Source organism: Periplaneta americana, chromosome 2 (assembly GCF_040183065.1).
Source record: "Periplaneta americana isolate PAMFEO1 chromosome 2, P.americana_PAMFEO1_priV1, whole genome shotgun sequence".
In the NCBI taxonomy this organism is placed as follows: domain Eukaryota; kingdom Metazoa; phylum Arthropoda; class Insecta; order Blattodea; family Blattidae; genus Periplaneta; species Periplaneta americana.
In genome coordinates this window covers 74,349,491-74,375,782 of record NC_091118.1, presented here as the reverse complement: position 1 = coordinate 74,375,782, position 26,292 = coordinate 74,349,491, and the positions used below count along the sequence as shown (strand labels likewise).

Below are 26,292 nucleotides of genomic sequence, written 5' to 3'. Positions count from 1 at the left end.
TATTTTTCAAAGATATTATCATGGCCAGCCACTGAAGCACAGATTTTGAGGTGTTCCGAATCCATTTCTTGGATTGAGTTGCACAATGGGCAGTTAGGGGACTGATATATTCCAATTCTATGCAGGTGTTTGGTCAAACAATCATGGCCTGTTGCCAGTCTAAGTGCAGCTACAGACGATTTTCGTGGTAAATCGGGAATTAACTGTTATCCCTTGAGATTGTGTTATCAAATTTTGTTTGTTGAGGTTTAAGTATGTAGATTTAATAAATCTTTTCACAGAGTAATACGTAGATTTAGTAACAGGTCTGTAAGTAGCAGTGCTGCCCTTCTTTGCTAAAGCATCCGCATTCTCGTTTCCCAGGATTCCACAATGGGATGGTATCCATTGGAATACAATTCTTTTATTGAGTGATATTAATTGAGAGAGCATTTTAGTTATTTCTGCTGTTTGAGATGAAGGTGTGTGTTTAGAGACTATTGATAGAATAGCTTCTTTGGAGTCTGACAATATAACTGCATTTTAAAATTTATTGATGCGGCATAGAAGATTCCTGAGACTTTCACTTATTGCAATGATTTCTCCATCAAAACTTGTTGTTCCATACCCAAGAGATCTATATAATGAGAAGAGACAGCACGTAACACCTGCACCGGCACCTTGTTCTCTGGAGATCAAGGATCTGTCAGTATATAAATGAAGCCAGTTTTGTGGAGGGTACCTAATATTAATTGTCTCTAAAGACAATTGTTTCATTATTTCAGTGTTTACTTCTGATATCAGTATTTCTTCTGTTAAATTTAGATTATATTCTATATTTAATAGAGTTAAAGGGTTTGGTTTAATTTGTAGGTTTTCTTTTAAATTCGGGATATAGATTTTCTGTTTTAATTCTTGAACAATGGATATGAAACTTTTTTGAGTTTTCAATCTACAGAGAGGACTGTATGAATGCCAATTGTTTCCTGGTAATCTGATAAGTTTTTCATATTGAATCAGTGCTTTTTCTTCTGTTGTCATTTTGATGCTGTTAATATTAGTGAGGAATCTCATAGAATCTATTGCAGTTGTTTTGATTCCACCAGTAAATGTTAAAAATGTTTGAACATGTCTGGGCAAGTTTTTATACATTTCCAGGTCATTTGGTTTCTTTTCTACAGTCTGTAAAATTTTTCCTTTGTCAGAAGAGGGTCAATTGTTGATGCATAGGTTTATAAAATGAGACTTTACTGAAGCATAACCACTGGATAGAGATATCACTTGCAGAGGTCTTGGTTGCAAATATGTTGCCTGTTTTGCAATGTTATAGACTTTCTCGTTTCCAGGTATACCACAATGACTACTAGGTATCCATTGAAATGTTATTTCCTTTTGGAGTTTTTTTTTTAGTTTACTTAGTTGTTTCTGAATTGGGATAATTCTATGTGCATATAGGTTTGGTACGTATTTCATTATATTAAATATAGCCCCCTTGGAGTCAGTAAGTATGCAAATAAATTTTTCAGAAATTTGAGTAACACAGTGAAGAGCAGTATCAATAGCTAGCAATTCACTGTCAAGACTGGAAGAGGATGAACATGGTATGAAAGTACTTTCTTGATATTTTGGAATATAATACCCTGCTCCTGATGTCCCATTATTAGGATTTAGAGATCCATCTGTATAAATTTGAAGGCGATCCTTATATGTGCTGCAGAGTAGTTCCATGGCATCTTACTTAAGAATGTATGGAGGATCATTTTTGGAATGATTTCCTGGAATTTGTATGCTATGTTCTGGATTCACCCATTTCCATGAAGGAATTTCGTTCACAACTGGAGTTTTAGCAATGAGTGTGTCTGTGATGTAGAACTGAAATTTAAAAAATACATAAAAACTAGGTATTTCTATTATGACATAGTAAGCCTTAATTGTTAACAATACTTAAAAAATAAATAAATAAACTTAAGAATGGTTAATTAAACTTAGATATTTATGACCGTTGCTAACAGAATTTTACAATATGAATTGAAGAATTACAAACCGAAAAAACTAGGTAGTGTTTTTTTAATAAGGAAGTAATCAATTTTCATAGTATTTTCTGTCTTTTTGAGCCATCCATTTTAACATAAAATTTATGTCTGCATGCCTTCTCTTTGCTGATCGTATGTTTCAAAGAGTAATTCCTTATTGAAGTAAAGGTGCAGTATGTTTGATCATCTCTAGTTTTCATGAAATTCAGTATCGTCAAAAGAAATTCAGTATCGTCAAAATTTAACTTGAATCCCACATTATATCTAGTTCTGTCCCGAACTTTAACTGTCTAACTTGTGAAAATGGAACTTTCTTGAATCGAAATGTTCGCTGGTATTGTGATGCAAAGTCAATTGCTTTATAAGAATATTTCTTATTTTAGCCAAACATATGAAGTGGGTGACCAGAATTCACACATGCACATAACTTTTTCAATCTGTGAATACACATTGCCAACTTCCTGAATGCAAGAATGACCTGACATAGAATACTGGTACTTCATTTTTACAGTTTCAAGATTTGAGTACTGATTAATTAATTCCATCATTACTAATGACGTCCATGATAATGAGCAGAAAATCTCACCAGCTGTTCATCACCATAATGTTATTTAAGATGTGTGTACCAAACATATTGCATTAAAATAAAGATTTAATACACGAATTGAGAATATAATTCATATTCTGAAAATATTCATATTGAATGCAAATTATTAACATTTTCGATATTGAAGGGTATGGAGTGGTAAAAAAACCCAATTCTGATAAGCTGTTAAAATACTTTGCTTCAGTAGCAGATGGTGACAAGGCTGGTATGTCTGCATATTGTAGATGGAACTTTTATTCAAAATTGGAAGTTTTTTTGAAGTTGGAATCTGTTTCATCGATCTTTACGTAAGAAACTAAATTAGTTATGGACACAAAAATTACTATAGGAGATAAATATGAGTCTCAACTATATGATTTGCTATATAACTCAGTTTCGATAAAAAGTGTAGATAGAACTTTTTTTATTCTTATATCATGATTTGCCTCACCACATCTTGAAAACGCACCTTTGCATTTGTGACAGTTTTCGGATACATCTTCATCATAGCATAACTGTATAATGTGGGTTCTCAGTTGCAATACATTTTTTGGTTTCCTTTGGTGTACCTTTCTAAGAAGAAAGTCACATGGATTAATGTCCATACTGCGAGGGGACTATTCTGCCTCAATCATAATGTTCTGGAGAGTGATTTGTCGATTTGTTCCCTTCAGCGGGAACAATTTTGTCTGTCTTGAGAGATCTGTTGCCAAGAGTTGGGGGAAGAAATTGTTTCACAACATGGACATGTGTAGTGTTGTCGTCGAAAAAATGGACTGATGGTTCCAAGACTCGAAATTGCAGTCCACACATTTACTTTTTTCCTGTATGTTTCTTTTTCATCTATCATTCGAGGTTATTTCCTCTCCCAGAATCGAATGTTTTGTCTGTTTGCTACACTATTCATATGAAGTAAGCTGTGTCTGAAAACAATGTGTTGTGGAACATGACTTCTTCTGCAATTAACCAAGACAAAAGTTTCAGCAAATTCGAGCAAAGTTCAATCAGTGTCGTTTTGCTTCATAGTGCAGTAAACAAAGTCTGTAATTCGAGCAAAGTTCAATCAGTGTCGTTTTGCTTCATAGTGCTTCATAGTGCAGTACAATGGCTCAGAACACCCTTACAATGGCAGACCGCATCAAAATCATCACTTTGATGGAACAAAACATGAGACAAGTTGATGTTGCTAACATCCTTCATGTGAATCAGAGTATTGTCTCCAGACTGTGGAGAAAGTACCAGGAAACCCAGTCAATAGCAGTTCGACCTCGCGAGGGCCGTCCACGCAAAACAACACCAGGTCAGGACTGGTATGTAAGGTTATTTGCACGTAGGAACCCTATAGCCTCAGCTACAACTCTGCGCCATGACCTGCGCGAAGCCACTGGAGTTGTTGTAAGTAGCCAAACTGTGCGCAATAGACTTCATGACATAGGGTTGTATGCTCGAAGACCACTCAAGACTCCAGCACTCCGTCCACATCACAGGAGTGCTCGTGCAAGATGGGTTAGAGCACATGAGAATTGAACACGAGACCAATGGACCAGAACTTTATTCTCAGACGAAGTGAGAATGGGCCTACACCCTGACAACAACTCTATTCGCGTACGGAGACGAATAGGGGAACGAAATCATCCCTCAATGACCGTGGAACGTCACCAGCAGTTTGGTGGTTCAATCTTGTTTTGGGCAGGTGTCATGTTTGGCCGCCGCACACCACTGGTTTCAATAGATGGAAACATGACTGCTGCCGTGTATGAGAACAACATCCTCCAACCCATAGTAAGTGGTTTTGCAGAGACTGTAGGAGAAGGGTTCACTCTACAGGACGATAATGCTCGGCCTCATCGTGCTCATAGTGTGCAGCGGTATCTGGTTGAACATGGGATCCGAAGAATGGATTGGCCAGCATGCTCACCGGATATGAATTGCATAGAGCATGCATGGAGCTTTCTCAGGAGAGCCATTTCCAATCGTCCACATCACCCATTAACGATTCAAGAACTCAGGAATGCTGCCTTGGAAGAATGGGACAATTTGCCTCAGGAGAGCTTAGATGCGTTGGTACTGAGTATGCCCTGTCGCATACAAGAGTGCCTTAGGGTTCGTGGAGGACCAACACGTTATTAAACAGGGTACTGAAAGCACCATTTCCTTTTCTTTGATGATGTACGAATCTCAACTTCTCTTATCTTTTCCGTTGTTACCAAACAATGCAACTTTTTCATTTCATATTGAGTCCATTGTTAACAAATAGTGTATTTCTACTTTTAAGTTTATTCTGTGGAACCAAGAAATCCAAATATAATTTTTATATTTTATTTTAATTAATCAAAACCGTTATATGCCTAATTATGCTTAACTTTTTTTGACCAGTGTATATTTATTTAAAGAATACACGGACATATATAGTTAATATGGAATTTTACATTTAAATTAGTAATATATTTTTTTTAGATATTGTAACATTTTATTTTATACTATATTAAGTTATTTAAGACATTAACAGTGGCTTAACTTGCAAAATATTGTAGTGATAATATTGAGTAAAGAACATAGGCCCTATTTGTAATTACTACAAATCAAGTCACTATTTTATTTTCTAAGTTTTCCTGTAGTGAAAAAGAATGAATGAAGGAGAAAGTTATTTGGGACAGGACCATACACCAAGCAGGTTCTGAGGGGTGTAGGAGTCGGGGTAGAGAAGTAGGGATTCGCCAAACCCGCCGATTTCTTCTGCCCCTAGTATAGTATATACAGTCACGAAGCTTGAGGTGATGAGAGTACTAGGAACAATAGACTGAGCCGGTACTATTTCACATTGTCTGTGACGAGGTGATACTAGCGACCCTAGTGGTTAGCAACTATCTATGGATGCATATTCCCTACATATTGAGCTTCGTGTCTATATATATACTAGACTGTGCTCACACTGTGAAATAGTAGGTAATGAGAAGGCTGACTTCTTGGGCAAAAAAGGAACAAACATCAAATTCAAAATAATACAATCTCTTTTCATGCCTCGAAAGTCAGGATCGAACACTAGTGCAGTCATTTTGTAAACAGGAATTCCTGAAGAAAAGCGAAGGCAAACCTTGGAAGATTCTGCTAGACAGTAATAATATCCTATATTTACCACGAAAAAAGGCTGTCTCTATATTTTGCTTAAGAACTGGACATGATTGTTTTGCCTCTCATCTACATCGAATTAATATCTACCAGCATCCACAGAAATCAGAACTCCATCATGGATAAAGAACATTTGCTGCAATGTCCAGCAATAAAGAAAATAGATGCTGATTTACCATCGCAGCTCACCAAATACTATTGGGACCCCCACAGGAGAATGAAAGAAATCTAAGTTCCTTAGCATTAGTCAACAACAACAACAACAACAACATTTTACTATACACTATACTTCCAGTCTGGTTGGCTTTTCTTTGGAGAATTGGCAGAAGCAAGGAAATAGAGAAATAGTGCACAATTTTCTATCAAATTACTTCATGAAAGGAATTCTAATAAGACCAAAAGCATCAAATTATCTTATTCCCCCTAGAATGCTGCTAATGACTCCAGACCCTAATTTTTCAATAGATATGTTCCCACTCTTTCTTGCCAGAGATCTTCACAGCATCACTTGATTCATTTTTCTTATATGTTCTCAAGAATACTATGAGAAGAAGGAAATGATTACAAGCTTGTAGAAGAAATGTCATTGAGATATCTGAGAAATCAGTGGTGTACTACTGTGAAGACTAGTTAAATTTAGATACCTTAACATGATAAAAGAATTGCAAAGCAGAATAATTGTATTTATCATCACTGTCACTAAGTTCGAACATAAAAAGTGGGACACTTTCAATGCAGTAAACAGTGCAGTCAGAACGTCACTATAGTTTGAATCACGATCTAGTATAATGAAGTGTGTCATGTCTGCACATAGTATAGACTTCTGTGTGGTATAACATTAGATCATTTTTCAGATGCTTCACAGAAATAAGAATTGAACTTCATTATTGTCTACATTAGAGAGATGTTGTGATTAAACCGTGTACCTTTCTCCTCTTATTAATATTTGTAGAATATCTTTAAAGAATGAAATAATATGTTTTTCTACAATAGTGCATAAAGTTGCATTTTACTCACTGTTGTCAGTATGTAAAGTGAGCCTTTAAAACACTAGTGCATAAAAAAGTAAGTATCACTTTATGCACTGCTTTTAATTTTCTGCACTGTCAAACAAAATACAATATTTAGTGTACAAACTTCATTCAGAAAGAAATTAATGCAATACCTCGTTCTTTCATGATGTAAATATTACACATAACACAAATAAGTAACACATTTAACATTCCTATTTACATTTTAGTCCATATTATTCTGAAGTTACATACTATGTAGTACTTATTGCAACAAGATGTGGCATTCAACTTTTCCTAACTGCTTTGTTGATTATATAGCTAGTTTAGACAGCCATGAAGTTGTGATTAGGAATAAATCAAGCTGTAATTCCTTGGATACTTATTTTTTAATGGTTGTGTGTTTAGAACGTCACTATAGTTTGAATCATGATCTAGTATATGAACTGTGTCATGCCTGCATCATCGTGAATAACCTCTCCATCTTGAAGTATTATAATGTAAATTTGTGCTATCGTAGAAAAAACATTGTATAGTATACATTCGTGAAGTTATTTTTTTGGCCTCTGCCTCATTTCACAGCTTTACACTTGCACCAAAAAGAGAACCTTTACGAACTTATATCATAAATAACTATAATGTTCTCCATTGTCATTTTACTTCAGAACTTAAAACAGCAAAAGTCATTTGTTGACTATGGTCTAACTTCACATTATTTTTCATTTCACAGGAAATGCCAGAGGTTATACGTTCACCCACTGCTGTCTTCATTAAACAAGAATCAAATAAGGTGAGTCTTCAACACATTAGTTTTTTCCATACTGTATTTTTATTCATAATTGTTATACTTCCAAAGTTTGAAAATAACATTTCTAAGAAAGAGAAAATTTACCAATCCCCTTATTCTCAGTTTATCAATGAAAAGACTTAGCAGCATTAAAATGACGTTGATTGTAAATTTTCTTGAAGTTATATTCGGTATGTTTGTGGGTACTGTCTTGTGCTTGAACTATTTAATAAGAAAAATCTCACATTTTCATATTTTCACAGTTTGTAACAAAATTATTGCATTATCTTCAGAATTAAAATGGGAAGAGATTGGGTTGATCCTCGTATTTGGACACAAAAAAAAGGAGGAAGAATAATTACTTCTTAAAATTATTACAAATGTTTGTCTAATTGACTGGGCAGTTGAAATTTAGAAAAGTTATTATAGAAAATTTTGTCAAGAATGTGCGTTAATAAGAAAAGAAATCTCAATTGAAGATAAAAGCAGATTACTCTAGGAAGATGGGAATTCTGATGGGTAAAATATAGTCTATAACTTACTGCAGATCTTGTCATATTCCAAACGCTTAAAAAAACACGTATAGATACTTATGTTTCGTGTCACAATTTGGACACGTAAATTTGTTTTATTTCGAGCCGTCTTTTTTGTATACTATATTTTGGTATTTCCTTGAAGTAAATATGTAATTAGTTGAAGTATCCTATGATCCTAAATAACTTAAAATCATTATAATTATTTGTACTGTAAGTTACGGTCAGTCCGTCACAAGAAACATACAAAAACTCTTCCACACAGCACAATAATTGGCAGATTAAAATTTCCTTTGGTATTCTGCGTTATTACTACATGACCAATAAAAAAGTATTAGAACATTTTCTTCTAAAGTGATTTCGTTTTCCTCAGTGGCATTGTGAGTGACTGACATGTCGCGCTCTCAGCTGTTATGCTGTTCATTCTCACAGCGTGCTTAGTTGCTTGGAAGGCCTTGGTGAAGTTATACATGAACTGGTGATAAGTGTGCAGTAATTATACCTGAAAAAAGCAAAATGAGATTCAGGCAGCTCATTGGAGCAATAAGCAGGGTTCAATATTTACTGCTGTTGCCTGGTTTAAACAGGAAGGTGACAGGGAAGTTCAGAAGAAATCGTCTGCATTAGTGTCAGATTATGTAGCACATGACAAATAGGCTATGCAGTGAATGTTTGTCTATGAAAAATGTTTTCGGAAATTTTGGCGATTCTTCCGAACATTGAGGTGGTAAAAATATTTTCAGATAAAGCAGCGAGTCATTTTAAACAGTAGTAAACATTGAGCAATGTGACATTGCTTGCTCGCATATTTGAATTTAACATAGAATGGAACTTCTTTCAGTCACATCATGGCAAAGAGGCCGTGGATGTGATTGGAGGCCAAGTAAAAAGGATGGCATGGATGCCTGCGAAATCGGGGAAGAAGATACAAAGCGCTACAGAATTTTGTAACATTGTGAGCAATAAAAACATCCAAATTATTGTTAAGGAGGTAGCACAGATTGAGATAGACGAAGGAAAAAAGTATCTCGAAAAACGATTTGAACATCTTGCACCTATTCCGGCATCTCATGGAGTTCATTACGTGAAAGTATTAGATCCCTATGTTGTAGAATATGTACAACGTCTTGTGAACAATCAGTGCGAAAGGTCCACAGGTTCCGTGTGTGAAAAGAAACTAAAGTTTGTTCACTAACAAGTGACATATTGACAGTGTTCCTGCCGTACATACCTGTTAGACTAAATAAGTAAGTCAACGAGTGCCGTGGAGTGCTTCTACGTGTTTAATTCCAATGGTTCAAATTCAATCTAAAAGTAGAACTCAACATTCTAATCTATTATTATGAACATAATATATAACAGCCATAGGCATGGGAAATATAAACTGTGATCTGCGTCACCTTATCGTAATCGATAAGGAGGTCAGTGCCAGATGATTAGGAACGCGCTTGAATAACGTAACATACGGTCTTACGCTGGGGAGTTGATGCCATATAGAGTGATAAGCGCTGTCAAGGTTGCTGTGACACTCTTATAGTCCTAAAATTAAACACCAATACATATGGCTTGTATATACAGTATTTAATCACAGAGAAAGAACTATATATGTTATTAAGTAGGCCTATGTAATTCTTGTATGTGCATTAATATGTGTCATTTAAGATGCATGGTTAAGCAAACTAATTTTTGTATTCTGGAAACATATTAACCGAGCAGGCTAGTGGAGTGGTAGAGGGCTGGCCTTGCATTCGGGAGGTCCGGGGTTCGATCCCAGGGGCCGGCAATCCTAACTGAGGTTTTTCATGGTTTCCTCAGTTATTTCCAGGCAAATGCTGGGATTGTACCTCTTGAAAGTCCGGCCATATGTGTGAGCGAATGCTGTGTAATGTCTTCAATGTTTGTGTTGTATCGGAGCTGATCCCTCGTCCGGGGAGGCCCTCCATGTCCTTGTGTGGTCAAAAAAGTATGTATGTGATCCACAGTTTAATTCCTCTCCCGACAGGTCGCGGCCCTGTAAGGCCCGTGTGGTGTGGGTCGTGTAAATGAACCTACAAGGGAGAGGTTAAACTCAGGGAAAGAAAGAAAGAAAGAAAGAAAGAAAGAGAGGAAGAAAGAAAGAAAGAAAGAAAGAAAACATATTATTCATTTAAATTAATCGTTATGTTAATTTACTACTTATTTTGTACTATTTACGGTTCTGTAAGTGCAACTTCATTTTATAATTCAGAGATGTCAGTCAGTTACAGAATGAGGTCAGTCTGTTACACATCACTTTTTCGGCCATAACTCCATTACTAATCGTGGTTTGAAGGTCGTTTTCAACTAAAACTGAAGATTACAATTTCCTTTCCGAACTATATTTTGCAAAATTGTATCAGCAATGACAATTCAGAGAAATCTGTGGAGAACCATGTTCACCCGAAGAGAGAGTTGACATTTATGTCAGTCTGTTACACACACTTTGGACGTAAATAAATAGTATACTTTTCCTATTAAAGACATTTATTTTTATATGTATCTTAAGCATACACTTCCCTCTATAAAATCCTGCGGTGACACAGTCTAATTTCAACCCATTATACAATTTAGGCAAACATTTTGCTGTCAAAGTGTACTGTAAATGTCAGTCAGTTACACGTGGAATTGCTCTATAACAATAATGTTATCCTAAATTATTTGTTATAATCTTTTTAAAATATAATTTTAAATAAATATAACTACAGAAAACAAACTAAGAATGTAAATTATGCAAATAAAATAAAAATGTAAACAGAGGAAACTGACATATTATAATAATGTATGAGGATGTAAATACAGTTAGGCCAAGTATAAAAGATCTATGAAAAAATGAAGAAACATACCTTCAATATAATACATAACAAAACACATCATTATCTAGTATGTGGCAATTAGTGTAAACTCAGTGAACTTTAATCCTATAAATAGGAAGTGAAAAGAAACATGTTTATAACTAATTTATTACAAAAGGAATAATATTAATAAACAAATTTTGAAAACCAATGAAGTGAGTGTATGCATCTACAAATTATAGATAGTTCTGATGTATAGCAGGCATTCCGAATCTTCAAAACTGCAACTTATTTTATGGGATCACAAAACAGCTTAATTTAGTTTACAAAACAGCTGTTTATAATGAACTTGAAAATCAATGGCGTAATTTTATTGATATAGCAGGCAAGACCCAACAATTTGGCTAGAATTTTGATACACCACAAACCACAAGTAAAACTATAAAAATGTTGTTTATACAATATTTAATATTTAGAAGAATAGTCAATTATTTTGTCATCATTAACTGTAAAAATTGCCAAAGACTGTAACCATTTTATTTTCATTTATTGTCTTGTTTTTATCGCCATCACACACTTAGTTTATAATACATCAACAATGAACGTTTAGTATGACCACGAACATAATTTCATCGACACACACTTATATTGTAACATTAATTTACATTGAAAATCGTCATTAGCACAAACACGTGTATTGTATCGTAGGCCTCCGATTGACAGTTAATTATAGTGTTGCCAACATATGCCTCCGGCTTGTAACTGAAGAAGGCTCTGGCATTTGCCATAGCCATGATCTTTTCTACAGTGGCTGAGAGTTCGATTGCTCGAAGTTAAGGCCGCGGTATTTTGACCATGCAAAGGTAGCATAATCATTAGTCTTTTAATTGTGGACTGGAATGAATGGTTGGACGAGGAATATACTGTTTCTTATTATTTGCTAGTCTCTTGTCATAGTAAACATACTAAAAGCATAGGTTGTATTTTTTTGTTTTTGTTTTGCTATTGATTGAGTTTACTTTTTTAAAGGTGTATCATTATTGTAATGTTGTAATATATTTCTGGTGGAAGCAAAAATACAACCTTGATAATTTGTGAATACCGAAAGATTTTTTATGTACAATTACTTATTGTACAATACTTACGAAGTAGATATTTTCTTGTACAATATTGTGTGATAATTCAGTTTCAGTGATTTAAAAAATCGATTGTTTATAAACTTGTTTTTCACACTTCAAAATATTAGAAATAGAAATAGTTTAGAATGTATTATTCATTATGTGATAGGGAAAATAATATATTATATAACTAATCAAATATTTTTCAATAACCATGTTTAATATTACAGTTTTGGAGTAAATCCCTTTCTGAATTTATTTCAATAAGAACATACTGTATACAGAGTTCTGGATTTTACGTATAGTATCATAAATTTAACCCTAATGTAAGAATGTTGTAACATTTGTAAGTATTCCAAGGTTGTAGTTCGTAGTAGATTATTTTTATAGGAGACAGCTGCTATAATTGCCACATGAGTTACAACCCTCTTGTAGTTGCGAGTGACTTTGACAAAACTGCCCTTGGTGAACATCTCCTTCACTGGCAGTGTTGCAATCTGTTCACATCATTCAATGGCTTAAAATTGGTGGTTTCTATTAATTAAATTTACACGAAAACTCTCTATGCTATGGAAATACTCGAGAGGAATAAACGATTCTTTACTACATTTTCTATCGATATGGACAAAAATTACGATCCTACTCACAATAGTTCCGAATAAGATGGTGTTAAACATTTGGGATAAACATTTTTTCTGAGAAAATTATGAACTTTCCATTTACACTTTTTTTTGTTACATACAACATGAGCTATTTGCTCTGAAAAGCTACAGAGGTTATTTCACTTCCACTCTGTATATACAGTGTGTCCTGTAGAATCACTACCACAAAGAAACCTGAATATCTCCTAAACTAATAGTGTCAGAATAACCAGACTTAGATTTTATGTTAGAAAAACTCACAAGTTTCAATAGATCTCCACATGTGCGCTTCTGGTGGCAATATCAAGATGGTATTCTATCTACCTCCATGTGTTCTGCAGCATTACAGATGTGATGGAAGCACAAGCTGCAGCTTTTGCACAAGTTGGATTTTGTATGCTGTAAGTCACAATTTTTTATGGACAATGTTGTGAACAGTCGACTTCCGAATACCCAGCTCTGATCTGGCCCGTGGAATTGATTTCCTTGGGCTGCACTGAAATGCTTGCCTAACATCTTCAACTTTAGCTGTGGACCTGCTTTTTTTGCTGCTTCCTTTCTTCCTTAACACAGAGCCTGTTTCCAACAGCTGATTATACCATTTCACAATGGTATGACGCTCTGGAGCATTTGCATCATATTCCTGCCTAAATCATCTTTGCACTGCAATTGGGAACTTCAATTCGGCTAACCAATAACATTTCACTTTCTGCTGTACCATGAATTCCGCCATTTTAACTCTGTGTTGTAATACCCCGTGCATGCATATTAGTCATAATTTTCATTATTACCGAACTTGGAGAGTTTCTACATAAAACAAGATTAGAAACATATTTCTAAATTCACTGAGTGACGAGATTTTTATATTTCTTTGTGGTAGTGATTCTCCGGGACACAGTGTATTGTAAACATACTCGTACAATAACAACTCTCTGCAATCGCTGACTGCCACAGAGAGAGCAAACAAAAAAACATATAAGTTACAGATGAATCAATTTTTTTTAACAAAGTGGTAGAAAAGTTGAAGAAAAAATTACAAACATTGTCGATTTAAATTCATGTAGATGAAGTGCAGAAAGTCGTAATGTTTTCATTGATCATGATGAAGGTGGTGACAAAGCAGGGTGATGGGTCCATGAAGGGGAGCTATTTATTTATTTTATGCCCACATGCATCAAGTCAGTTAGTGTAACCACCAGTTAAAATTGTCACCTAACCCCTGGTTAAGCATTTTTAAACTGGATCGACCTCGGTTACAACTTAGGTTAACCACAGTAATCTCTAACTGGCCATATTCGAGCGGTTAAAAGAGATAACCAGTGATTAGTGGAGGAAGTAAAGTAAATGGCGGCTAGAGCCACAGATGTTTATTTAGAATACGATTATTATTGTACAGTACTTGAATTACTTGGATAGAGCATGAGCGTGAAGTTTCTTTAGTGGAAAGAAAGAATTCTTACGAGGAATTAGATGACAGAAAATTTCAGGAGGGATTTCATTTATCAAAATCTAGAAATGGATCACTTGGAATAACACAAAAAGTCATATTTCTCCTATGGTTCGGCTGCTTATATTACGATTCTATGTAACTGTTATTTTCTGTATTTTAAGAGGGAATACTCGAATATCTCTTTCTCTATGTCACTGGCTGAACAAAGAGAGGTTATGGATGGATCTTAGGATAATGAACAGTTCCCTCATGTAAATGGGGTCCTGGATCGTATACACATTCCTATTAATCTTCTGCATCCTTTTCCTTTATAGATATTCCATCTTTTTATATAATATATTTAAATCTAATAATTAAGTCTATCAATACTTCAACCACACATTGGGATATAATCATTTTTGCATTCAATTTTCTATTTTGTACGATTTTAACCTAACAGGAAAGAAATGCAACTCGCAAATATAACAACGCCCAAAGGCAAACAAATGCAAAGCGAAAATGTAGGACACGTTCATTTCGATGTAGAACGGAGTGAGCGCAGTCGTTTTTAGATATTGACTATTATCTTTGCAGCGGTATGGATACTTTCCTTTAGTCATTTTGTAGAAACAGTGTACCATCATAGACTTTACTCTGGTTAAATGAGGTGTCAGCTAGCCATGTTTAAGTAATCAGTGATTATGAATGGTGTACACAAATTACATTTTAACCACTGTTACTGTTTAACTGTCGTTTCGTAATCTATGATTACTGCGTTTTTAACCGATGTTGATGCACTTCGCCATTAATTTATTATAGATTTATAATGTTTAGAAAAACATTTCCCCTGTCATTTAGATTATGTATGCTTTCTTAAATAGAGGATAAACATTAGAACAATTATAACTTTGTTATTCTACCATAAAAATAAATGTAATATAAAATAATATTATAGCAATATAAAATAATACTAATATAAAAATATATGTAAACTCAACTGGAATGGAGTTAATTAATCTGCCGGATTTCAGTTAGGTCTATATTACCATCATGCACATCTTTGTCTGAAGATGAACATGTACAGGGTGACTCAGGACCTCTGCAACAAATCTGGGAATCAATAGATCTCGCAATGAGGATCATTTGTCCAATGATTAGCCATGATGTTATACTGCTTGTTAAAATAAGGAATTCAAGATTCATAGATAATTTTCTTTTAATCATCGATAAGTTTTGGCTTTTGTGCATCTCTTTCAAACCTGATAGGTCTAATATTATTCCTGTGTTGTTTTTTCTATTAATGGCAACAATATCTGCTCGTCTTGTTGAATCATCTTCCGAGATACAATGCACTTCTTCATGGACTTCTAATCCCTATTATCTTAGGACAGTGGTGGGCAGATCTTGAGATACTACCCGCCACACAGAGGGGAGTTTGTGTGGTAGGGGAATGTATTTCACCCCTTTCATGTGCAGTGGCGAACTTTAACAGAAACATAATATAAGGTATGAACACACATTATTTATGCCGTGTGTTAAGTAAGCTCTCATCAATGTTTTACAATTAAATTAATTTTATACATTTTATTACATGAAGTTGATATAAAAATAAATGATAATTACCTTAAGATCCATGCTGACTGAGCAATGTCCGAACTTTCATCTAAAGCAAGTGAATACACTACAAATTGGGATATACTAGATTTTAGTTGTTCATACACCAGATATGAAATATCTTCTATTCTTCTCCCTATAGTTAGCACGACAAGACAAACTAATGTTTTCATATTGTTCCTTTTGTTCAGGAGACATAACACTCGCCACACTTATTGAACATTTTTTGACAAATTCCCCGTCACTAAAAGGTTTTAATTATTTTGCGACTTCACATGCAACTATGTCATTGGCAAGAATTTCATTTTATTTTTGAGTGAAGGAATTTGCCTCCTCTCTATTCTGGTTACTTAATATTTCGGTTTTTAATTTTTCAAGCTGCTTTCCATATGTTCTGGCCCTATAAATTGAGATAGAGAGAAATAGAAAAGAAAATAGAAAAGATAGAGCGAAATTTTGTTTAAAAATTTGTGAAAACAAAAAAACCACATACGTAGCTCATATTATTATTTTAGCATATTGTGTAGGTAACTTCAAACTACGACTACTTACCTGTAATTATTAAGCTGTGATTCTTATGACATTGTTTATAATGTCTGTGTATATTGCTTCTGTGGTTCCTATAATGATTTTGTTGCATAGTAAGCATATCACATTTTTTTCATGAGCACAAGAGAAGAATCTTTCTTCCCAATCTACCTGGAATTGGCGTTTATGAGTATTCACTGAGGTTGACATGTTCAACATCGCAAAGACAATCCATCACATCGACTAAGGGTTGCTTACAAAGGGGGTGGAAGTTGGTGGGAAGAACATGATGTCAGAACCCTCCCCACTACTGGATGTAATCATGATTACCAGTTTGCTTGTGTCTGTCTTAGGATATCGGCAAGCATTGTCCTTATCTTGTGATGGAAATTGTTCTGCAGTAACTCAGTCTTTTGGCAGAAACCCAACACATGTCCAAGTGTTTCGGTCTCATCACAACATGAATGTCAGCAACGGATTGTGTTGAATGCTGTGCCTGGAACTGATCATACTATAGAAAGGTTGCATGACATCTTCACCGCATTGGGTCATTCGAAAATTAGTGGCAACACTTTAATTAAGAACAAATGCTTATTTATTCACGATTGACATACTTGTGGTTCTTAAAAGTAATCTCCTCCAGTATCACGTACCCATCGTCACACCTTTGAAAGGCAATGAATACCATCCACAGCGTCATTTTCATCTAAGCTTCTAATTGACTGCTCTACAACTGTTATAATGACCTGTCTATTTCTAAAGCTTACCCCTGTCAGTGGTTCTTTCGTCATAGGGAAAAGATTGTAGGCGCAGGGACTCATAATCAGAGAATACGGAGGATGCTCCAGAATTACCCAATTCCACCGGATAGTAAATTAATCACTTGAGCAGGCATATGACAACAAGTGCCATTGCAAAGGATAGGCCTAATGAGATGGGTATTCAAGAGAATTCAGCGCTTCTGTCGTATTGCTAGTTGTATATGGTGTTCCACAAAGTGACTGCAATATATTATATATGCAACATCTAATTATGAAAACAGAATGAACAACAATAAACGTAACTTTCAGTGGGTCCTGTTTATGCCTACATTTTTTGCCTTAGGGTATTGCAGATAATAGTCTTATTATTGCAGTCACTGCATATGAAGTATAAATGAGATTCTTAACTTATTAACTTATAGATAACATATGTCAGACACCACTCCATCTCATATTACCAACTCACATTTGTCACCGCTAGGAGAGCTGAATACTAGGAATGTTGCCACTAATTTTCGAATGACCTACATATATTCAGATGATAACAGGCCTTTTTTATTGAATATCCAGGAATTTGTCAATTTTTTTTCAGTATATATAGAAAATTAATACAGTGCAACCTCTTTAAGCCAACTACCAGAAATTGTACATAAAAAGTGGTCATCCAGGGGGGTGGTCTTCTTAAGGAGGTATCAACAATTTAGATTTATGTTAATTCCCGATTTACCACGAAAATCGTTGTAGCTGCATTTAGATTGTCAACAGGCCATGATTGTTTGGCCAAACACCTGCATAGAATTGGAATATATCAGTCCCCTAACTGCCCATTGTGCAACTCAAACCAAGAAATGGATTCGGAACACCTCAAAATCTGTGCTTCAGTGGCTGACCATGATAATATCTTTGAAAAATATTGGAGTGCAAGAGGTCAAATGACTTTATTGTCAAACGCGTGGCATTAGAAAACAACAATAATTTAGATTTATGCAGTATTTAAATTTAGCATATAGCCTAATGAAGGATATAAAATTAACCTTTTCTGATTTCTTAGGATTCATAAGAGACTAAAATTCAAGTGTAACTTATCATACACAATGAATCATACATTTAATAGTGATATTCTCAATACTGTACAAGAAACAAAAAGTAGGCTGCAGTACTACAGTAAAATTAGAAATAAAAATTACTTTGCATACTGTACCAAATTAATCATTTTTCATGGTGTATTTCAAAATGGATGTTTGTACTTAATTTTTCAAATGTTTATCGATGATAATGTTTTCATATTATTTTTCCACTTCACTGATTAAATCATAAAGCTTTTTATTTCCTAATTCAAGAGCTGGAGTCCTATGCATTGCAATACTGCCAAGAGCATCTTTAATTGCCCTTTGAAATCCAGTTTCTCAGGTAGGCCAAAAACTTGTTAGGGTACTGTATTGTCAAAACTCATACAAACCCATCTTTCCTAAACCTTTTGTCAGAAGTGATATTGTAAATGGTCAGACAGACTTACTGTATCTTTTGATGTGCAATTAGGAAAATAACTTAGCAGTAACCTTGAACAATGAACCGGGTTTTATTGTTTCTCGTTGGCGCTGAATTGCCGTTGTTCTTAAAATTCTAAAGGCGACACATTACAACTACCTGAGTCGACCAATAGAATGACTGGAAGCAGCCTGCGGGCAGGGCGAGAGTGAAGCATCTGTTTTTTTTTTTTTTCTTTTATTCTAAGAATACTGTATAGGAATAATACTACAGTATTTCCAATTTTATTTTAAATTCTGGTCATGTTATGCCTGGTTTCTGGAAAGACAGTTACCTGTACATACAGAGTTGTCTACGATTTAATGCTCTGATATGTTTGAAACGAGTTTCCGAAACAACAGTTATTGTAATCTTTACAATTATCTGTGCTTCAACTGGTAACTATGCCTCGGCCTGTAGTTACCTGGCTGTTAATACTGATTCGAACAAATACCGACATGTGGAGCTACTGTATTACTGTTTCATAAGCTATAATAACTGATATTAAATAATAATATAAACCGGAATTAATTAATTTACTATATTATTGATATAGTTTAAAAAATTTGGCATTTTATTTATGTAACTTTCGGTAAATATTCTACTTTCTGTGACATATTAGGATAATAATGTGTGTTTGTAAAGACAATTTCGAATATCTTAAGGTTAATTTTCGTCATAAACTTCAGATTTCATGTCGTCAATCAAGGAATATTTTATCCTTGGGTGCTTTACCATTGTCAATGGTATTTCGGTCTCCGAAAAGTCCATTTGAACACATGAAAGCATTCATATGAACGAATGTAACATATTTTTACATTACCAATATGGCTGCCGTAGCCATCACAACTGACTGCGGTTGCAGTTTTGTAGCAGAAATTAAATCTAGCCTTCTCTCCATTAGTATTATTTACCTCGATGATCAAGCCAAATACCAACAATTGTTGCTTTTTTAATCATATTACGACCGAGATAGAAGTGTACATGTACATTATCGTTTATCACACAGTTTCTTAATTAAAAAGCCTGCTTCTTCTAGTACAGGGCTCACTGCCATATTACTACTGAAAACTTCTGCAAATAGAAATAACTATAAATAACTAAAAAAAATCACTAACAAAATACTAGTGGAGACATCTATGGACAACAAGAGATACTGAACTTGAAGTTACCTCAACTGTTAGTTACAAGATCTGATAAATCTACATTTAACTTTTCGGAAACTTATGAAAGTTATAAGTGCAGTTAAATCAGAAACTGGGCATTAAAGGGGGAAAACCATTTGTTTCGCTGTCAAAATCCACTGTTGTTGGTCGGGGAAAGGGGTGGTCGTCTTAAAGAGGGACAAAATACATTGGTCTTATGAGAATAATATTCCATGCCAGATAATAGTGGTCGGGAATAGGGATGGTTGATGTCGTCTGGAGAAGTTTCACTGTGTTTGTTAAAAGTCATAGACCATGGAGGCAATGGAGTAAATTCAACATTGGGAAAATACTTGTAAAAATAATGGGTCCATCCTTCTAGTGTTAATCTATGACACTTTGTTTATGAATAAAAAAAATCCATACCAAAACTTCTCCTCATTAAGAAGCCAGTTATTTCTTATTCTCCTTCACCTTGAGTATTGAATTGAATTTACGGAAGAGGGGCACTATGACCCAGCACTGCAAGATGTTACCATCTATTGCGCTAACCCTCAAGCTAGGTGCATTTCCAAACCCACACCGGCTGACTACACTGAGGTTTGCTGTGTACCCAGATGTCAAACAGGCAACCCCCCTCGTCCCTAGGACAGCCCCCTCCGTGCAGTGCCAGCTGGCGATTGGGGAATGCTATGGAATGATGACGAAATGGAGAAATGGTGACTGAATTATGTAAATGCGTAATATGGGGAAAAAACGGGAGAACCACGAGAAAAACCCCAACTGCGACCTTGTCCACCACAAGTGTCACTATGGATTTAGACCTGACTGGGACTCGAACCCAGGCCACCTGCGTGATAGATCAGAGATTTGACCACTCAACCACTGCAGGGATAACACCTTGAGTAATATAACACTATAATTGTGATTTCTTTATGAATATAAAAATTGATTTTTATATGTTTATGTATTATGTGAATTCAGCATGAAATTAAATGGAAAATAATAGCTTGGGAAATGCTGCTAATGAGTTAAATAAGTAATTCTCAGATTGTATATCATGGGATTGGGCTGTAACCAAAAAGGATTCTCCTTACGAGTTTCCTAATATTTTTACTTTGTTTTTGTTAATTAATTATTTTATATGTGTGTTTACATTGAATTTCTCTCTGGAAGTCGTAAGAATCATGTTGCTACAGAAGCGACAAAAATATTTACAAGGAACAGATTGTAGGGCTTGAAGACCAGATTCAAAAGCACAATTTATAGGTATGGATATTCTTAGGTTTGACTACCCATCAGTTGCAGCTTATAGTAGAATAGAGAGTGATTTGAATTAGTATTTCCCTTTTTAAATTTTTTTATACTTTATTATTTTATATTGTTCATTATATTGATACTCTGGCATTCAAACAGTCCTTTCTGTAGATTAAAAACTCAAAGTTTCATATGCATGGTTCAGGAATTAAAACAGAAAATCAACATCCCGAATTTAAAAGAAAACTTACAAATTAAACCAAACCCTTTAACTCTATTAAATATAGAGTATAATCTAAATTTAACAGAAGAAATACTGATATCAGAAGTAAACACTGAAATAATGAAACAATTGTCTTTAGAGACAATTAATATTAGGTACCCTCCACGAAACGGGCTTCATTTATATACCGACGGATCCTTGATCTCCAGGGAACAAGGTGCAGGTGCAGGTGTTACGTGCTGTCTCTTCTCACTTTATAGATCTCTTGGATATGGAACAACAAGTTTTGATGGAAAAGTCATTGCAATAAGTGAAAGTCTCAGGAATCTTCTATGCCACATCAATAAATTTAAGAATGCAATTATATTGTCAGACTCCAAAGCAGCTATTCTATCAACATTCTCTAGACACACACCTTCATCTCAAACAGCAGAAATAACTAAAATGCTCTCTCAATTAATATCACTCAATAAAAGAATTGTATTCCAATGGATACCATCCCATTGTGGAATCCTGGGAAACGAGAATGCGGATGCCTTAGCAAAGAAGGGGAGCACTGCTACTTACAGACCTGTTACTAAATCTACAGATTATCCTGTGAAAAGATTTATTAAATCTACATACTTAGACTTCAACAAACAAAATTTGATAACACAATCTCAAGGGAAAAAATGGAACTCCCCGCATCATAATCCACAGTTAATTCCCAATTTACCACTCAAATCATCTGTAGCTGCATTTAGATTGGCAACAGGCCGTGACTATTTGTCCAAGCACCTGCATAGAATTGGAATATATCAGTCCCCTAACTGCCCACTGTGAAACTCTAATCAAGAAATGGATTCGGAACACCTCAAAATCTGTGCTTCAGTGGCTGACCATGACAATATCTTTGAAAATATTGGAGTGAAAGAGGTCAAATGACTTTATTGTCAAATGCCTGGCATTAGAAAACAACAACAGATTGATACTCTGTTATCAAATTTTGCATGTATTTCAACACATTTCTCGCATGTACAAAACTATTGGTCTCATTGATTATTATAAGCATATGCAAAATTCAATGAACGAGTATCCTTATATACACACACATTGTGGCACTGCAGTTACTGCAGAACCCTGGCCGCTTTACATATATCACTCCACACTTCCCTTTCCTCAGTCTGTTTTCTCCATCTTTTAAGACCCATTCTTCTTAAGTCACACTCAACCCCTCATATAATTCTTCATTGGTCTGGTAAATGACAGAGGGGTGTGAAGATCAAAACTTTCCTTTCCCGTATATATAAATTTGTTGTTCATCATTTTTTGTCAGTGTGCAGATTTCGAGTATCCTTATAGGGATAATTGAAAAGAAACATTGAACTGACTTACTTACTTACTGCCTGCCTTTTAAGGAACCCGGAGGTTCATTGCCGCCCTCACATAAGCCTGCCATTGGTCCCTATCCTGAGCAAGATTAATCCAGTCTCTACCATCATATCCCACCTCCCTCAAATCCATTTTAATATTATCTTCCCATCTATGTCTCGGCCTCCCCAAAGGTCTTTTTCCCTCTGGCCTCCCAACTAACACTCTATGTGCATTTCTGGATTTGCGCATACATGCTACATGTCCTGCCCATCTCAAACTTCTGGATTTTATGTTCCTAATTATGTTGGGTGAAGTATACAATGCGTGCAGTTCTGCGTTGTGTAACTTTCTCCATTCTCCTCTAACTTCATCCCTCTTAGCCCCAAATATTTTCCTAAGAACTTTATTCTCAAACACCCTTAACCTATGTTCCTCTCTCAAAGTGAGAGTCCAAGTTTCACAACCATACAGAACAACCGGTAATATAACTGTTTTATAAATTCTAACTTTCAGATTTTTTGACAGAAGACTAGATGACAAACGCTTCTCAACCGAATAATAACACGCATTTCCCATATTTATTCTGCATTTAATTTCCTCCCGAGTGTCATATATATTTTGTTACTGTTGTTCCAAGATATTTGAATTTTTCCACCTCTTCAAAGGATAAATCTCCAATTTTTATAGTTCCATTTCGTACAATATTCTGGAAGAAACATTGAACAGTATAAAAAAAATATGGAAATATGGATATTCAAACCATGGTTCTCGCAAATAATGGTGTGTATTGTTATCTGTTCAACTATTTCAAGTCCTGCCAAATGAGCTATACTGATAGGCAATGGAAATACCTGATGATATTGATTTTGACATCTATTCCTATAACTGCGGGAGTTGTATTTCGAAAACAGGCTTTAGCACCATAGGATGATTCCTATAATCTAATATAGATGTAATGTGTCTACTCTTTATACTGTACAATTTGGAATTTTTTAAAATTGAAATAACGTTTTTCGCATTGGTGACCTTCATTTGTTAGTAGCACTTGTAGTATCTCCAAATAGGAAATTGTTATGGTTAGTGATATTGTTCACTGTCGATTATGTTGTTGTAAAACTGGATTTTCAGTAACTGCTGGGTTACAAATCAAGTATTGTGCGAATACTAATGAAATAGTCTCTCAAGATAAACATGTTATTGGGACAAATGTTAAATATAGCAAAACAGAAGATTCTATTTTCACTTCAACAAACTTGTTACTTTCTAGAGTATTTGCACAGCTTCTCTCCAGTTGTTTTTATGCCTTGATAAAATATTGCATTGGTTCCCAATTAACTAACAGCTGTGGACTAAGCCATGAACCCCTACTCTTGAATTTTTATGTCTGTATAATAGTTAAGTTACCTAAGTGAAACAATTTAGTTGGAGAAAATGTGGGATAAACTTTAATCCGTAAAAAAAACAGCCCACAAAATGACAATGAAATTTAATTTTACTAACTTCTATTATACATTAACAAAATGCATGTTTTAGATTAGAGTAGATCTTTATTAATCATTAGAATTACAAACATTCATGGCATTGTTGGTACACAAGAAAAATGGCATAGAATATAAACTTACTTCTGTGTAAACTTAGCATGCAAAATCACAAAATTCATTTAATTATGCATTGAAAGTGAAAACAATATCAAGGATGGATTACACAAGGTAATATATATTAAATACAAACTTTAATACTAAGTAACACTTTTAATTATACATTAGAGTTCTGTAAAATGCTACCAGAACATACTTCAGCCAAAAACCCCATCCAGAAGCATTAAGCACTACTTCCCAAACATCCGATACTTCTGTTGGATGCATGGCAATGGTAACATATCCTTCCAGGCTCTTTTCTCATCCAGTCTTTCTGTTTCCTCTTCCCATTCTTGACTTCAGCTCTGGCTTACCTGTAACATAAAATGATCAGGGCAGTATCAACGAGAGTATATTAATTACTAAAACTTTAAATGTAGATATTCTTTTGTGCAAAATAGCATATGTGTTAATAAAATATTCTTTACCTTTTTTTAAATTTTTCCATTTTAAGTTCTTTGGTATGTTGTGGAAGTTTATTGTATAAATTGTTGTCTCTGTGTGATATACTGTTAATACTTCTGGTAAGCTTGTGGTAATTCAAATGTTTTTTTAGTGATGTTTTGGTGCTATACTCGTGATAGGTTGATTTGTTTTGAAGGACTCTATATTTTGACGAATAAAGCACACTATTTCTAAAATACAGAGCTCCTACAAAAAATCTTTTCGGTTTCGAACACATGTAATTTACATTCTATGAATCTGAGGTGGATGAAAACAGTGCCAATGGAAAGAGAAACTCAAAAAGTTTAGATCCTTACCTTAAAGATGTTTAATGTGTCTCCCCTTGGTAACATGGCACACATCAAGCCTTTACTCAAGTTCCACATAGGCACGCTGATTTTCCGACCCCCTGATTCTGAGGTTATGTCTGTTCACCTTATCAGATATATGAAAAGTGGCTTCATCAGAAAACACCACGGAACAAATAAATTAATCATTGTTTTCAAGTAAATTCTGCATACTTATGCAGAGATTTCTTCGTAGCACTTTGTCCTCTGGTTTTAGGATTTGTGGCAACTGTAGTCGGTACGATGAAATTGCAACTGCTTGTGAAGAATCTTGCCTTAAAATCAGTGTTCCATTTACGGATTGTAGGCCCACTGGGTGGATCTGCACCAAACTTTGTTCGGTAATGCCGTTGAACATTAATAACTGATTGGATCACATGAAAATCAAGCTTTTCTGTCCTCTATAGCAGCCATTTTGCCTCAACAATGAATTAATTTGTTTATATGCGCTATTATGAGACAGTGTTATCAGCTAGGAAAACAATGTTGCCACAACTAAACTTTTTGAGTTTTAGTGAAAAACCCCAAGTTGTTGAACTACCCAACTTGATGGCTGCTTCTGCTACTATTCTTAAAGATCTGTTCTGCTCAGTTTGTAGATTGTTTGAAGCTTTGGAAGGTGCTGTGATTATAGCTGTTCCACATTGTAATGTTGGTTTCATATGAGTTTTGTATTTTTTATTATTAAGAGTTTCCACTAAGCTTCCCCACTTAAGCCCTACCAGCTCTGTAAGTATTGCTCACTTTGTTTTTAATTTCTTCTATTTGGTTACTCCAGTTAACTTTTTATCTATTTGTTTATCTAGGTATTTTGGATCCTATTTCCCTATATTGTTGCTTTATTTTCTTCAAATATTGTTGTTATTTGCTAATGCTGAATTTCTGACAATGAAGTCATTAATTCTCTCGCTCTCCAGTATTTTTCACTCAAGGATGCCAAGTTGATAGTGGCTGAGCATTGTTGAAGATAATTTTGATCCATTTCCTCTTGAAGATCACATAAGGGGCAGAGTGGTGAGGGAGATATTCCAATCCTGTGAAGATGCTTGGCCAAGCACTCGTGGCCCGTAAACAGTCTAAAAATTGCAACTGCATTCTTCCTTGGATGTTCCAGGGACTTTTGGGTTGAGGCAGTTCCCACCTTTCATTTATGGAAATTTGGAGATTATGATTTGTTTTAATTTTGTGGTATTGTGAAGTAATTATTCTTTTTGTTGTTAATAGGATAATTGTGTAGGAGGTTTTTTAATAGTACTACAGCCCTTTTTGGCAAGATAATCAGCAGTGTCGTTACCAGTAAATCCACAATGTGCTGATATCCATTGAAAAACTATCTTTTTCTTTAGGTTGTTGAGGTGAAAAAAAAAAACATTTCCAGCACTCAAGAATTTGTTGACTTTT

General features: G+C 34.8%; 1 protein-coding gene across 3 annotated transcripts in view; it reads left to right on the top strand.

Annotated features, from left to right (window-relative positions):
• Nucleotides 1-26,292, top strand: part of LOC138694336 (trichohyalin-like) — a 236,062-nt gene that overhangs the window by 65,403 nt on the left and 144,367 nt on the right. For all 3 annotated transcript variants that reach the window (XM_069817954.1, XM_069817955.1, XM_069817953.1), the window contains one exon: nucleotides 7,468-7,527. In XM_069817954.1, coding sequence (XP_069674055.1) covers nucleotides 7,468-7,527 — 60 coding nt within the window. The remainder of the gene's footprint in view (nucleotides 1-7,467; nucleotides 7,528-26,292) is intronic.